Source organism: Schistocerca cancellata, chromosome 5, assembly GCF_023864275.1.
Source record: "Schistocerca cancellata isolate TAMUIC-IGC-003103 chromosome 5, iqSchCanc2.1, whole genome shotgun sequence".
NCBI classification, from domain to species: domain Eukaryota; kingdom Metazoa; phylum Arthropoda; class Insecta; order Orthoptera; family Acrididae; genus Schistocerca; species Schistocerca cancellata.
In genome coordinates, this window is record NC_064630.1 from 492,282,494 (window position 1) to 492,298,224 (window position 15,731).

A 15,731-nucleotide genomic window follows, 5' to 3' on the forward strand; every position below is an offset into this window, starting at 1 on the left:
CGTCCATTATGTTTGTTGCCCTTCCATCGTTCTTGTGGTTTTTCCTTTCTCACCATTTTTTGTCAGTCCCGCTTGTTTTATTCTCACCCTTGCGGCATTGTTTTATTCAGAAAAAGGGACCGATGACCTAGTAGTTTGGTCTCTTCCCCCTCTTTTAAACGAACCAACCAACTATGCAGTTACACCACACATATTTGCACCCCACTACAGCCAGATGGTTATGTCTTTGAGTACCTTGTGTAGTAGACTTCACTCTGAGTGCAGCAGATAAGTGAACTCCAGTTGCATGTACCTGTTTGCCAGACCTCTTGTAAGAGTCAACTTCCATTATCTTTGTGCAGATATGTTGCTGCACTGCAGTCATTTAACTAGAAGTCTTACTGTTCTCTAGAATTGTCAGACAGCATAAATCTGGAACTGCAAAATGAACACCAGTCATTTTATGAGTAATGCAGTCATTACACTGTAAAGCCTTTCATGACATGTGAGTGCAGTTCTGAAAGTAATGTATGTAAGGGGTCATTGCTTTAAGGAGAGTCAGGTGTGCACTGACACATCCATTTCTTAAGAGCCACTTTTACCACATCTCTGTCATCAAATTGTTACCCTCAAAAAGTGTCTGCGATTGGACCAGACATGTAAAATACAGACTCCTAAATGCAGGCTGTATTGTGAATGGCAAACCCCCATACTAACCAAAAAACATTTGGCCATTACCGTGTTTATTGCCAAAAAGGTGTGCGACTGTGAGTTGTCATGACATCTTTGTCACTTTCACATCCTATTTCTTTTCCTCCCAGTATCTTATCTAACGTTGTGGAGTATTTCAATACACTGTCGATGGTATGAGTGCGCTCCTGGAAATTGGGTAGAATGACGGATACCATCTTAATCTCCAAAGAAGTAATGTGACTTTGTGCTGATTGCCGTCTCTTAAAGAGAAGTGGGGCACCATTCCACCTACCAGTTCTTCATTCCTGCAGATGAAGAAACATCTTTGATGAAAAGAGGTAATTATTTTCTTCATATAGTACAGACAGGCAAAAGCAGACTTCCAATTGTTACTCGCTAAAATCAAGGGTCAAATGCAGAAGTATACACTTTCTTATAAGGAACTTCAAACTTTTCACCGTATTCTGCTTCGCATTGTAACTGCATTTTGGTTGTGCAAAAAGTTCATGGATCATGACACAGTTACAATGTGAATTAAATCATCTATTTGTTGACTTCTCTTATCAGTGGCCGCAGGTAAGAGTTTCACACTGAACCATTTAGTGCTGGTTTTTCCTTCTGTAAATGTATCAATTCATCTATGCACTTTGCTGTTGCCAGAGGTTTCATCTCTGTTCACAATCTGTAGATTCTTTGTTATTCATGCAGCTTGTACATCCTCCATTGCCAAGCAGTCATTGATAACACATTTTAATATTTGGTGTCCATGATTAACCTGCAAGGAAAATGAGGCTTGCAGGGCACCTGTGCATTTTAATGGCATGTGAAGTTTGAATGACCTACATCAATTAATTTTTAAAGTACACATAATTTTGCTCAGAATGTCCCAAAACATCTTAATTTATTGATTATCAAATATAATTGTTTTACTAGACAATTTTACATAATTTCAGTTGTCTTTCAGGTGTGGCACTGTAGATTCACTCTATGGTCCCACTAAAAATATCTGGCGTTCAAGATTCCAACGTGTAAAAAATACTCAAGACAATCCTTTGCAGCATGAAGAGCTTGACAGTGGCGATCATGCCTCTTTCAAAAAACAACGGATTCGTGAGTTTCATACAATGAGCACCTTGACGCATGCTGCAGATGATGATGATAATGATGATTGGCACATAGCGGGCGGAAGCTCAGGAGGGAGCGCCGTCGCTGTAGCAAGTGGAGCTGTGTTTGCGTAAGTATTCAGAAGGCTATTAACTGAGTCATTATAATTGTAGAACACACACACACACACACACACACACACACACACACACACACACACGGGGAGAGAGAGAGAGAGAGAGAGAGAGAGAGAGAGAGAGAGAGTGTCTTTGTGCATAAAGTTAAAGAATCACAGGTAATTATTTAGTAACATTAGGAATTGAGCAGTCCAGGGGCATAATGATTAAAACGACTGGTTGTGAAAACCAGGAATTACAGTTTCTTGTCCTTGCCCTGATATAGATTTCAGTTCATAACATATAAACCTTGATCTGTTTTCACATCTGCTTCACAGGTGATCTTTTAAGCTACCCATTCTCACCTAATTATATAAAATATTAACAGTTGAATGCATACTATTCCGAAATAATGAATATTTTCCATGTACATATAAAATTATTGAGAACAAACAATACTATTAAAAATTTTTGCTTCTCTGAACAATCTTCTAGCAACCATTGTTTCATTTGCTTCATTGTGGTTCACTGTCACACTGCTTCCCCTCAAATAGTCTTTAGGTTCAATTTGGAATTTAATGTACTGTTAGTTGGTTCAGTATTACCAGAAACAAATGAATAATTTCAGAATTTTTTTATTTATAATCAGACATCACATTTATTTAACTTTTATGGTAAATTGTTTTCCAGTCACAACCAACTTAGGCTAATGACAGATCTGACTTGTAACTTACTCAAGGCACGTGTGTTCACCAAAAATAATTCAAATATTTTACATCAAATATTATAAACTTTAATCTTCAGATGATTTATTTATGTTTCACATTTTCATATATTAATGACGTGCATTCAGATGCACGTAAATAAAATTGAAACAGTTTTTTCGGTGCTACAATTTTGAATTGTGATCAGAAAAGGTAAAAAATATTAATGTGTAATTTCTGGCAGCTCCTCACATTATTAAGAGGTGAAGATAGGTTACTTTCATCAGTACAGAATAAATGTTTCAAACTTAACATTTTTATGTAAAATAACACTGAAATGTTGAGTGAAGAGATCCTGCTAAGCATTGAAGATGCATAGCGACTGTGGTGGTGTTATTTGTAATTTTTGTAACTAAGAAACATTTTTCTTTAACATTATCTTTATACAGAATTGACCACTGTCTGAAAATGAGTTTTTACATGAAGCGGAATACTGAAGTATTGTTCTATGTATGTTAGCCCAGTACTTAGCCTTATCTGTAACTTTTCCTTTAGGAGTGGTCGGTTTCCTGACCGATTAAAGTACTCGGTAGTGAAGCCACTTTATAAAAAGGGAGACAGGGATAATGTTGACAATTATAGACCTATTTCTATGCCATTGGTGTTTGCTACAGTTATCGAGAAGGTTATATATCCATGGTTACTGAAGCATTTAAATTCACATAATTTGCTGTCAAATGTACAGTTTGGTTTTAGAAATGATTTAATAACTGAAAATGCTATATTCTCTTTTCTCTGTGAGGTTTTGGACGGATTAAATAAAAGGTTGTGAATGCTAGGTGTTTTCTTTGATTTAACGAAGGCTTTTGACTGTGTTGACCACAAAATATTGCTGCAGAAGTTGGGCCATTATGGAGTAAGGGGAGTAGCTTACAATTGGTTCACCTCTTACTTTAAGAACAGAAAGCAGAAGGTAATTCTCCACAATATTGAGAGTGGTAGTGATGTTCAGTCCCAATGGGGCAATGTTAAGTGGGGTGTTCCCCAAGGGTCGGTGCTGGGGCCACTGCTGTTTCTTATTTATATAAATGATATGCCTTCTAGTATTACAGGTGATTCAAAAATATTTCTGTTTGCTGATGACACCAGCTTGGTAGTGAAGGATCTTGTGTGTAATATTGAAACATTATCAAATAATGTAGTTCATGAAATAAGTTTGTGGCTTGTGGAAAATAATTTGATGCTAAATCACAGTAAGACTCAGTATTTACAGTTTCTAACTCACAATTCAACAAGAACTCATATTTTTATTATACAGAATGGGCATATTATAAGCGAGACGGAACAGTTCAAGTTCCTAGGCGTTCGGATAGATAGTAAGCTGGTTTGGAAATCCCATGTTCAGGATCTTGTTCAGAAACTAAATGCTGTTTTATTTACCATTAGAACAGTATCTGAAATAAGTGACAGTTCAACACGAAAAGTAGTCTACTTCGCATATTTTCATACGCTTATGTCATATGGTATTATTTTTTGGGGTAATTCTTCTGATTCAAAAAGGGTATTTTTGGCTCAAAAATGGGCTGTTCGAGCTATATGTGGTGTAAATTTGAGAACCTCTTGTCGACCCCTATTCAATAGTCCTCACAGTATATATTTTCTTTAATGTCGTTTGTTGTTAGCAATATTAGCTTATTCCCAAGAGTTAGCAGCTTTCACTCAGTTAATACTAGGCAGAAATCAAATCTGCATGTGGAATGCACTTCCTTGACTCTTGTGCAGAAAGGAGTGTACTATTCTGCTGCATCCATTTTCAATAAGCTACCACAAGAACTCAAAAATCTTAGCAGTATCCCAAAGGCTTTTAAGTCTAAACTGAAGAGTTTCCTCATGGCTCACTCCTTCTATTCTGTTGAGGAGCTCCTGGAAGAGCTGAAAAATTAAGCAAATTCCAGTGTTACATTGTTGATTTTCTTTATTTAAACTTAAATTGTCACCTGATTACGTTTCTTGTATTTCATTTTATCTGTTTCTACTATTGTGTTATAATTTCATGTATTGACTCGTTCCATGACCATGGAGACTTCTCCTTAATTTGGTCCCACGGAACAATAAATAAATAAATAAATAAAAGTTTCGTGATAATTTTCAGTGTGCAAAATTTTTTAACTGATGTACTTCAATGCAATGTAACAGAAACACTTTCCTGCACTTTTCTTGAAACATAAATGTAGTTTGTCTTATGCCATGAATTTGTTAAATATGTTCTGAATGCCACAGTAATAATCTTTTTTGTAGTAATGAAAAATGTGCACAATACACCCCCCCTTTTTTCCCCTGCAACTGCTTTTATTATGCCAATGTAGTAAAATAGTTGGCACTTTGTACACAATCTGATGCTTTGCTTAATATGGCATTAATAATTTTAAGCTACTTATATAGGCCTACGTATAATCAGCTTATGACATGAAAATGTTGCTGATTAAATATCACAGTATGTTTAAAGAACACACTAAACATCTACTGAAATAACAACACTGTGATAAAGCTTGTTGCTTTTTAAACACTTAAGTTGTATTACTTAACTAGTACAAGAGGATGACGACTCATGACTTTTACAATGCACTATGTGATCAAAAGTATCTGGACACCTGACTGAAAATGAGTTAAAAGTTCGTGGCACCCTCCATCAGTAATGCTGGAATTCAATATGGTGTTGGCCCACCCTTAGCCTTGATGACAGCTTCCATTCTTGCAGCCATACGTTCAGTCAGATGCTGGAAGGTTTCTTGGGGAATGGCAGCCCATTCTTCACTGAGTGCTGCACTGAGGAGAGGTATTAATGTTGGTCGGTGAGGCCTGGCACGAAGTCAGCGTTTAAATACATCCCAAAGGTGTTCTGTAGGATTCAGGTCAAGACTTTGTGCAGGCCACTCCATTACAGGGATGTTATTGTTGTGTAACCACTCTGCCACAGGCCATGCATTATGAACAGGTGCTTGATCGTGTTGGAAGATGAAATCACCATCCCCGAATTGCTCTTCAACAGTGGGAAGCAAGAAGGTATATAAAACATCATTGTAGGCCTGTGCTGTGATAGTGCCATGCAAAACAACAAAGGGTGCAAGCCCTCTCCATGAAAAACACAACCACACCATAACACCACTGCCTCCGAATTTTACTGTAGGCACTACACACGCTGGCAGGTGATGTTCACCGAGCATTCACCATATACACACCCTGCCATCGGATTGCAAAACATTGCTTACCGTGATTTGTCACTCCACACAATGTTTTTCCACTGTTCAATCGTCCAATGTCTTCGCTCCTTACACCAAGCGAGGTTTTGTTTGGCATTTACCGGCATGGTGTGTGGCTTATGAGCAGTCACTCGACCATGAAATCCAAGGTTTCTCACCTTCCGCGTAACTGTCATAGTACTTGCAGTGGATCCTGATGCAGTTTGAAATTCCCGTGTGATGGTCTGAATAGATATCTGTTTATTACGACCCCCTTCAACTGTTGGCCGTCTCTGTCAGTCAACAGATAAGGTCGGCGTGTACACTTTTGTGCTGTACATGTTTGGGACTGTGGAAATCTCGCATACAGACATATGACACAAGTGACACCCAATCACCTGACCACGTTCGAAGTCCGTGAGTTCCACGGAGTGCCCCATTCTGCTCTCTCACGATGTCTAAAGACTACTGAGGTCGCTGATATGGAGTACGTAGCAGTAGTTGGCAGCACAATGCACCTAATATGAAAAATGTATGTTTTTGGGTTGTCCGAATACTTTTGACCATATAGTGTATGTCAGTCAGTATGAAAAATAGAATACACTGAACTTCGCCATAGAAATAAATATTTCAGTCCTTTTGTGGTATTGTGCAATGTATTGCAGCCTGCCACAAGATTTTGCTACCGATGCATGGTTTAATAGCTTTTGAAGAACTGCCACAAGTTATGGAAATCAGGGAATTTCAAATGTATCAGGGAAATATCAGGAAATTTGAAAAAAAAATGAAAAATTTTGTTTTTGTCTCAGTAGCATGAAATTGTTTGTTTATTGAAACGTCATGCTTTGTCACTGGCTGGGCGCAGCTGAGTACGTGTGCTGCTACCCTACTCTCTCATTCTTACTGCCTCTCCCCTTCCCACCCCTCCCCTCAGCTTGCAGTCAGTGCTGTCTCCACTACTTGTTGCTAGCCGAGCAGCTCCCGATGAGAGGCAGGGAGGTGTGAGGAGTGGTTTGTTTGGATCTGATTGTCAGACATTGTTGATGCAGCAACCGGAGACAACGGTCATGTGTGCACAAGTTGTGACTGTGTGAATGTGTGTGCACTCTAGTTTTCTGACAAAGACTATGGCAAAAAATTTAGTTGTGAGAGTGTGATTGTCTTTTCTATGTGCCTGTCTGTGGCTCAGCAATCGTCTGTACGATGAGTTGCTACCCATCTTCATTAGTATAGATTCTCAGAGTATTTGCGCAATTTATGTGTTGTGTTGGTGATCACTGCAGTCTCATTTCGTCAGCATGGTGTTTGACTCATGAATAGCTGACCACATGAGGGGACTTCCATGGCAGGCCAGAACCGCTGGCCATTTCTGTGGGTATCTCTAATGGATTGGGCCTTCTGGTCTGAGGCCCACAGTTTCCCACTGACGTGCGGGCCCTGCTTGTAGGGTCTAGTCTCACTGATCTGCCTGCAAGCCGGGTGTGTATGTGTGTGGCATAATGTAGTGGATTTTCATAGTTTATCCGTGGACCCTGGTGGTCCTTGGCAAGCCAGAGGTAATGGGCAATGGATTTCAGGAATTGCAACTGTCTCACCACAAGTACCTTGTACAGTGCAACATCTTATGGACATTTTATTTATTCCAGTACATTTTGACACTTTGAAAGTAGTTTATATATTAGAAAGTATGGACAATAAGAAGAAAATTATGGCAGTCACTGGCAGTTTGTACACTATGTACTTGTGTATTTCTTGAAAGAAAAATCACACAATACCTGTAGAATAATAGACGTAACACAGTGTGTAGTAACCAACAATAAAGAACATAGTAGAACCAACATTTTATTGGCGGTCACCTATAGTGTTGGTTTGCACAGCTTTTCCCCATTTCTGCAAGAGGCCTACATTTTTCAGAGATTATTTCCGGAAGCAGTGAAGGCATTTGAAATCTGTCTTGTGACTCTAACAAAATGCGTATTTTTTGTCACCAAACATTACAGCAAACGACTTCCCTCTGGCCCTCTTAATAACATTGCCCTTTCTGCTTAGTTGACAGATAGCTGCTTAGTACTGTAGAATCATGTGTAGCAATAATTTCCCTTACATCTGCGGCCATTTAGTAATGATGTGCTCATTTTAATCACCACACAAATTTAGTACGTGGGCATTGCACACACTACTTCACAAAGCTTCCGACTCATAAAGAGAACTGTTCTGTAACTTACTGTTGCAGTGTTTCCCCGCCTTACCCTTCTGCGTGGAAGTCCCTTTAGATTTTAACTGGAGCCTAAAGTCCTGACTCGTTACAGCTTTAATTACAAAGATTCATTATATTTTTAAAACTAATACCTGCTTAACGCTATATAGAGATTAGTACAAAAACATTGTTTGCAGCTATACATTTAAAACACAGTTACAGATTATTGGTTGCATACTTCGCAGGCTTGTGGCAGCACCATACTGTGGCGAGCTGCCTTTCTTTACCCTGCTGCCATTAAATGGCATGTGTGCCCTCAGTGCTCTATCACCTCACTGCTTGCTTTATACAGGTTTTTACAACTGCTCTACTACTGATTGTATTTTTTAAGTTATTACAGAGAATAACGAAATAACTTCGAAATGAAATGGAACAATTCCTACACTGTGTGATGTATACTTGTGTCATTACAAATGCTGTTTACATTTCACAGTCCGTAAAAAGTAGCTTGTGTAATACTTCATGGGTATGAAGTAGTACTACTCAGATTCTTACATTGCTATTTCAGTTACACAGTTGAGCCTATCTCAAGACAGCATTGTAAATATTCTGTAAAAGTGTAACAAAGTTCACACGCCTTGAGCACACTGGGAGTGACAATTGGACTTGCTTGACCACTGATACGCTTTCAATTCTTGGTGTAAACAATTATTTTTGTTGACTGCACTCTTTTGTTGCCTGTCGTCAGAAATACTGTTGTTCAAATATTTGCAGTAGCTTTTAGTTCACTTTTCGTCCATATTTATTAATTGTATTTTCACATTATAGTGAGTGAGCTTTTTGTTTGCTGTCTGGATCAAAATGCCTAAATGCTCAGTTGATTTGGAATTTTAAACAAAAACTGAAAGCATTGTTGTGGTCTGTAAGGAGATATGTTTTCATGGTTCATCCAGTAATCTGATGGACCACCTGAAAAAGAAGCACCATCAGTTCTTAAACATTGTGGGTGTTAATAATTTGTCGGAAGATACAACAGGCCGTCAGCTCATCCCTTCTGCTGCTGGCACTATGACTACCTCTTCCATCTCTGCTCCATCGTGTGTGCTGCCTCTTCCTCTGTTGGCGCTGCTATGTTCATGGATCTAGCTGACATGTCAAGTATGCGATCTGATTTCACAAGAAGTTTTATGACTTAAACAACTTTTGTAAAATAACCCTCTAATGGTCCCAAGGGCCGAGAAACATATCAAGACAGGCAACAACTTTTGGTACCATGAAGGTAAAAGAGCTGTTTAGAGGTAAAATTAAAGAGACTGGCAACCTTCTTGTTGTTGCTGTGGCTGAGTGTTACCTTCCATTTTCTTTTTTTTATAATATCAAATTTATGAAACTAGTTAAGACACTAGATCCGTGATATTCTTTGCCTTCCAGGAAGACCCTGACAAACAAAAAGTTAAATAATCATGGTCTCGAAATTGGGGAAGTTACTGAAAATATATTGGCTGAATCCAAATGTGTCCCACTGACTGCAGACATGTGGACCAACATAAATACACAAGGACTTTTGATAGTAACAGCACATTTTATAGAGTAGCACAAGCTGCAGCCTGATGCCCTGCCCGTTGTGCACATTGCTCATTGGCACACTTTTGAAAACGATACCAAGAGCATTGAAACAATTATGTCTGAATGGGGAAGGGGTTACAGTGTTTTCCCTTGTCACTGTCAATGCTGGTGGTGTTGTGGATGTAGCAATAAAAATTAATGTTGGGATGAGCTGCTCACACACTTAATTTAATAGTGTCAGATGTGTTCAATATTCCTGAATTAGCATCACTAGCTCCTTGAGACAGAAATGTCACAGAATCGTCAGATTTTTCAAAAGCAGCACAGTAGCCGCTGCAAAACTGGTAGGTTGCCAAGTTCAGCTGAACAAAAAACACTTAAAACTGGAACAGGAAACACCCAGCAAGTGGAACTTTGTTTCTAATCATGCAGCGTCTAGTGTTGGTAAAAGATACCCCCATAACAATGTTTTCGTATGTTAATGTTCTTATGTTAATGGCAGAAGAATGGGCGTATGGAATGCTGCCTTCATCTACTGGAATCTCTGTTTGAATTAACAGAAGAACTGCCGGGTCAACAGTTCACAACAGCCTCCATTGTAGTTCCATTTGTCCAAGGATGCCATAGAGCAGTGACAGAGACAACCCCAACAACTAATGTAGGCACCACTATGTCGAAAAGGATGATGCCTTATGAAAAAGACAGCACTGGTGTCAAAGACGAAGATGATGATGATCTGGGCCTTTTTTATGGAACAGAAAAACAAAGAATGAATCAGTGTCAACAGAACTTAAATATGTACAAGAGGACATGTGGCTCTGCTTGCCCAAAAGGCTTCTAGACATAGAGGCGAAACCTGATCCACTAATTTTTTGGAAGATACACCATGAGTCCATGCAATCTTTGTCTGATGCTGCCTTAAAGTATTAGTGTGTTCCGACCACTTCGACCTCCTGAGAGTGAGAGTGAGCTTTTTCGAAGGCTGGACATATTTGTACAGATAAGAGGAACTGGCTGAAATCAAAGAACTTGTACAAAATGTTTTTTAAATGCTGATCAGAAGTACACTGTTAAAGAGGCACTCTGCAGTAGCACCATCTGCCTTGTTAAGATCTCGCTCCTTGCTGAAATGTATTTAACTATTTAATGCTTTCGTTAAAAATCAGTACATGCCTATGATTAGATTAGATTAGATTTTTACTTTCATTCCAATTGATCCATAGTGAGGAGGTCCTCCAGGATGTGGAACATGTCAGAAAAACAACAATACATGACAAATATTTACAACTAAAACAAATAAGCTAATGTACCATTCCACAGGTCCCAAGTGGAATGATCGTCATTTTTTAATGAACACTATGTGAAAGAGTCATTTTACATATACTAATGCACTGAATTTAAAATAAAAAGTTTATTTATTTATTTATTTATTTATAAGGTAATAAACATATAATACAACTACTATAATACTTATTTACAATGAACACATTACTGCACTGAAATGGTGCAGAAGTTAGATTGTACTTACACACACACACACACACATATATATATATATATATATATATATATATATATATATATATATATATATATATATAAAGAAAGATGATGAGACTTACCGAACAAAAGCGCTGGCAGGTCGATAGACACACAAACATACACACAAAATTCTAGCTTTCGCAACCAACGGTTGCCTCGTCAGGAAAGAGGGAAGGAGAAGGAAAGACAAAAGGATATGGGTTTTAAGGGAGAGGGTAAGGAGTCATTCCAATCCCGGGAGCGGAAAGACTTACCTTAGGGGGAAAAAAGGACAGGTATACACTCGCACACACACATATCCATCCACACATACACAGACACAAGCAGACATTTGTAAAGGCAAAGAGTATGGGCAGAGATGTCAGTCGGGACGGAAGTACGGAGGCAAGGATGATGTTGAAAGACAGGTGAGGTATGAGCGGCGGCAGATTGAAATTAGAAATTAGCGGAGATTGAGGCCTGGCGGATAGCGAGAAGAGAGGATATGCTGAAGGGCAAGTTCCCATCTCCGGAGTTCTGACAGGTTGGTGTTAGTGGGAAGTATCCAGATAACCCGGACGGTGTAACACTGTGCCAAGATGTGCTGGCCGTGCACCAAGGCATGTTTAGCCACAGGGTGATCCTCATTACCAACAAACACTGTCTGCCTGTGTCCATTCATGCGAATGGACAGTTTGTTGCTGGTCATTCCCACATAGAACGCTTCACAGTGTAGGCAGGTCAGTTGGTAAATCACGTGGGTGCTTTCACACGTGGCTCTGCCTTTGATCGTGTACACCTTCCGGGTTACAGGACTGGAATAGGTGGTGATGGGAGGGTGCATGGGACAGGTTTTACACCGGGGGTGGTTACAGGGGTAGGAGCCAGAGGGTAGGGAAGGTGGTTTGGGGATTTCATCCCACAGAAACAAGCTTGTTTCTGTGTATATGCGGATGGATATGTGTGTGTGTGCGCGAGTGTATACCCGTCCTTTTTTCCCCCTAAGGTAAGTCTTTCCGCTCCCGGGATTGGAATGACTCCTTACCCTCTCCCTTAAAACCCATATCCTTTTGTCTTTCCTTCTCCTTCCCTCTTTCCTGACGAGGCAACCGTTGGTTGCGAAAGCTAGAATTTTGTGTGTATGTTTGTGTTTGTTTGTGTGTCTATCGACCTGCCAGCGCTTTTGTTTGGTAAGTCTCATCATCTTTCTTTTTAAATATATTTTTCCCACGTGGAATGTTTCCCTCATATATATATATATAGACACACACAATGAACACATTTCTGCACCGAAATTGTGGGAAACATTCCACATGGGAAAAATATATCTAAAAACAAAGATGATAAGCTTTCGCAACCAACGGTTGCTTCATCAGGAAAGAGGGAAGGAGAGGGAAAGACGAAAGGATGTGGGTTTTAAGGGACAGGGTAAGGAGTTATTCCAATCCCGGGAGTGGAAAGACTTACCTTATGGGGACTGACATCTCTGCCCAGATTCTTTGCCTTTACATGTGTCTGCTTGTGTCTGTATATGTGCGGATGGATATGTGTGTGTGCGCGCGCGCGAGTGTATACCTGTCCTTTTTTCCCCCTAAGGTAAGTTACATCATCTTTGAATCAGTTGGTTTTACTGAGAAATTCATCAATGGCGTTGGCCACCAATAAATCCTTTAGGCTTCTCTTAAACTGAATTTCATTGCTTGTTAAGCTTTTTATGGCTGCTGGCAAGTTATTGAAAATGTGTGATCCTGAATAATGCACACCTTTTTGTACAAGACTAAGTGACTTTAAATCCTCGTGAAGATTATTCTTATTTCTAGTATTGATACCATGAATTGAGCTGTTGGTTTGAAAAAGTGATATATATGCTTTTTATGTTTTATGAAATCATTCAAAAGTACATAAAAAGACAATGTTGTAAAATTGTAGCCCAGCCCTAAATCAATAAATATTTGTGCTCGTAGTAATATTAAACAAATATGCTCACAGCTTGTTAGAACATGGGCCAAGATGTTATAATCTAATTCAAATGAGTAATTTTAAGGTATTATTTTAAAGGTGTTTTCGCTCACTGCTTGCCAGACTTAGGAAGGCAAAAGATGTATGAGTTTGATTCACTGTTACTTCGAGCCGCTTTTGCCAGCCAGCCGCAATATGGTTTTTTCACATCGTTCCTCCACTGTTGTCTAGGTGAATGCTGGCCTAGTTAACCACTTCAGCCTTATTTATATGATACTCAAATGCTTACAGCACAAAAATATATCTGCATATTAACACTATTAGGCAAACACATTTTAACACACATAAGGTTTTTTTTTTTTTTTTTTTTTTTTTTTTTTTTTTTTTTTTTTTTTTTTTTAAAGGTACCTTTATAGGTAACTTTGGGTTGCATTATCAAGATTATTGTGTTTCAATTATTGTAAGAAGCTGCAGTGTGTGTGTGTGTGTGTGTGTGTGTGTGTGTATATTAGCTGTGAGACGTACCGAGATAGTCCGTGTAGTTGTGACAACGCTGTGTCCCGGATGGTGCAGTGGTTACCACAATTACCTATTAAGCAGGAGATCCCAAGTTCGAATCCTGGTCCAGTATACATTTTCGCTTAATATCCCACTGCAGTTGACAGCAGCGATCCCCCTTCAATTTACACAGTGTTTCACAGCTGCGGGATGTGCATGGTGTCTGTTCTTTCGAAGGAACAGACACCAAGCATTCAAATAGTTGTTAAACCTGTCTGGGCAATGGATCCACTTTCAGTGGGAATGCACAAATACATCTGATCTCCTGTGGGAATCTCTAAGTAGCAAATGGGAGTATAATGGACAGGTACTGTGGATAGGTGGGGTTCGGTGAGTGTGGATCGGCCGTGAGGCGTACCGAGATGGTCTGCACAGTTGCTGTGTCCCAGATGGCGCAGCGATTACCGCACCTGCCAAGTTAGCAGGAATCCCGGGTTCGAATTGTGGTCTGGTACACATTTTTGTTCATTGCAGCTGGTTCTGCTTAATGTCCCATTGCAGCTGACAGCGGTGACCCCCCTTAAATTTATATAAATACCTACAGTTTGAAAGTACTTCATTTTTAAAAATATACTATTTATTTTCACCCCTTTGAAATGTGGTAGTTTGCCTTCCAAAAAGTTGTCAACCCTAGTCATGGTTCATGTATAACTGAAAAGGTTGAAAAAGTATGTAATTGAAATCACTCAAAAGCTGGAAAGTGAGTGAAAACATTCACATAAGTGCTACAAGTGGCAGACTTGTCAGTTGATTTTCTCACATTGAATGAAACCACACAAATCTGGCGATTGAGTGAAAACATTTATATCATGGCCACAACTGATGGAGACTTGTTTCAATTGGCTTTCTTGCTTTGAGTGAAACCACTTAAACATGTTGACTGAGTGAAAACGTTCATATAGCTGATATGTCTGTAGAGATTAGTGCCATTCATTTGTTTCATTTGACTGAAAAAAACCAACTGAATGGAAACACATTTGACTGACCGGACAGTTGTTAAAACACTTGGCTGTCAAAGAGAGTCGAGTGTCCCATCACCGCAGACAGGCACAATGAAAAGACTGCTATACATTTAACCTTGTGACCAAAAGGTCTTCTTTTGAAATAGACTACACACACACACACACACACACACACACACACACGATTTCCATCCACTGTTGCCCAACTGTGAACAGCAACTGCATCTGACTGGAGCAGCAGTGTGGTGTGGTTTGTGGTGGTAAAGAAGAGGCATGACGTGGGGAGGGGCAGGGACAGCAGGGTAGAGGTGGGAGAAGGTGTAGTGCTGCTTGTGGAAGCATGCAGGTGTGCAGTTGGATGCTTTCGAGGATAGGGGATGGAAAGGGGAATGGAGTGGAAAAGGAGAGAAGTAGAAAAGGGAGAAAGTCTGTGGGCGTGATGGCAGAGTAGAGGGCTGTATAGTGTTTGAGTAGGAACAGGGAAGGGATAGGAAGGTGAAGGACAGCTTCTAGCAAAGTATGAGGCCAGATAGTTTATGGGAATGTAGGATATAGTGAAGGGAGAGCTTCCACCTGCACAGTTCAGAAAAGACAATGTTGGTAAGAAGGATTTGTGGTGTCACCGCCAGACACCACACTTGCTGGGTGGTAGCCTTTAAATCGGCCGCGGTCCGCTAGTATACGTCGGACCCGCGTGTCGCCACTGTCAGTGATTGCAGACCGAGCACCACCACACGGCAGGTCTAGTGAGACGTCCTAGCACTCGCCCCAGTTGTACAGCCGACTTTGCTAGCGAAGCTACTCTGACAAATACGCTCTCATTTGCCGAGACGATAGTTAGCATAGCCTTCAGCTACGTCAATTGCTACGACCTAGCAAGGCGCCATTTATCCTTTGCGATGTATCTTGTGAAGCATGTACTATCAGACCAATGTGCACCAATTATGGATTAAAGTTAAGTATTCCATCAACTACGTACTTTATTGCTACTATACATTCCCATAATTGTTCCAGACCGCACGCCAGTCTGCGTGAGCGTAAACGCGTGCATTTCGGCCTCCTCTAGCTATACGGTGTTGGCTCTTCGGCCAACCTATCAGGATTCAGATGGCCCAGGCTGTGAATCAGCCATT

At 39.9% G+C, this 15,731-nt stretch overlaps 1 protein-coding gene across 2 annotated transcripts in view; it reads left to right on the forward strand.

The window, feature by feature from the left end:
• Positions 1–15,731, forward strand: part of LOC126188310 (glutamyl-tRNA(Gln) amidotransferase subunit A, mitochondrial) — a 175,454-nt gene that overhangs the window by 37,580 nt on the left and 122,143 nt on the right. For both annotated transcript variants that reach the window (XR_007537850.1, XM_049929904.1), the window contains exon 4: positions 1,637–1,906. Coding sequence is in view for 1 of the 2 variants with exons in the window: in XM_049929904.1 (XP_049785861.1) it covers positions 1,637–1,906 (270 nt within the window). In the remaining variant the exon portion in view is untranslated. The remainder of the gene's footprint in view (positions 1–1,636; positions 1,907–15,731) is intronic.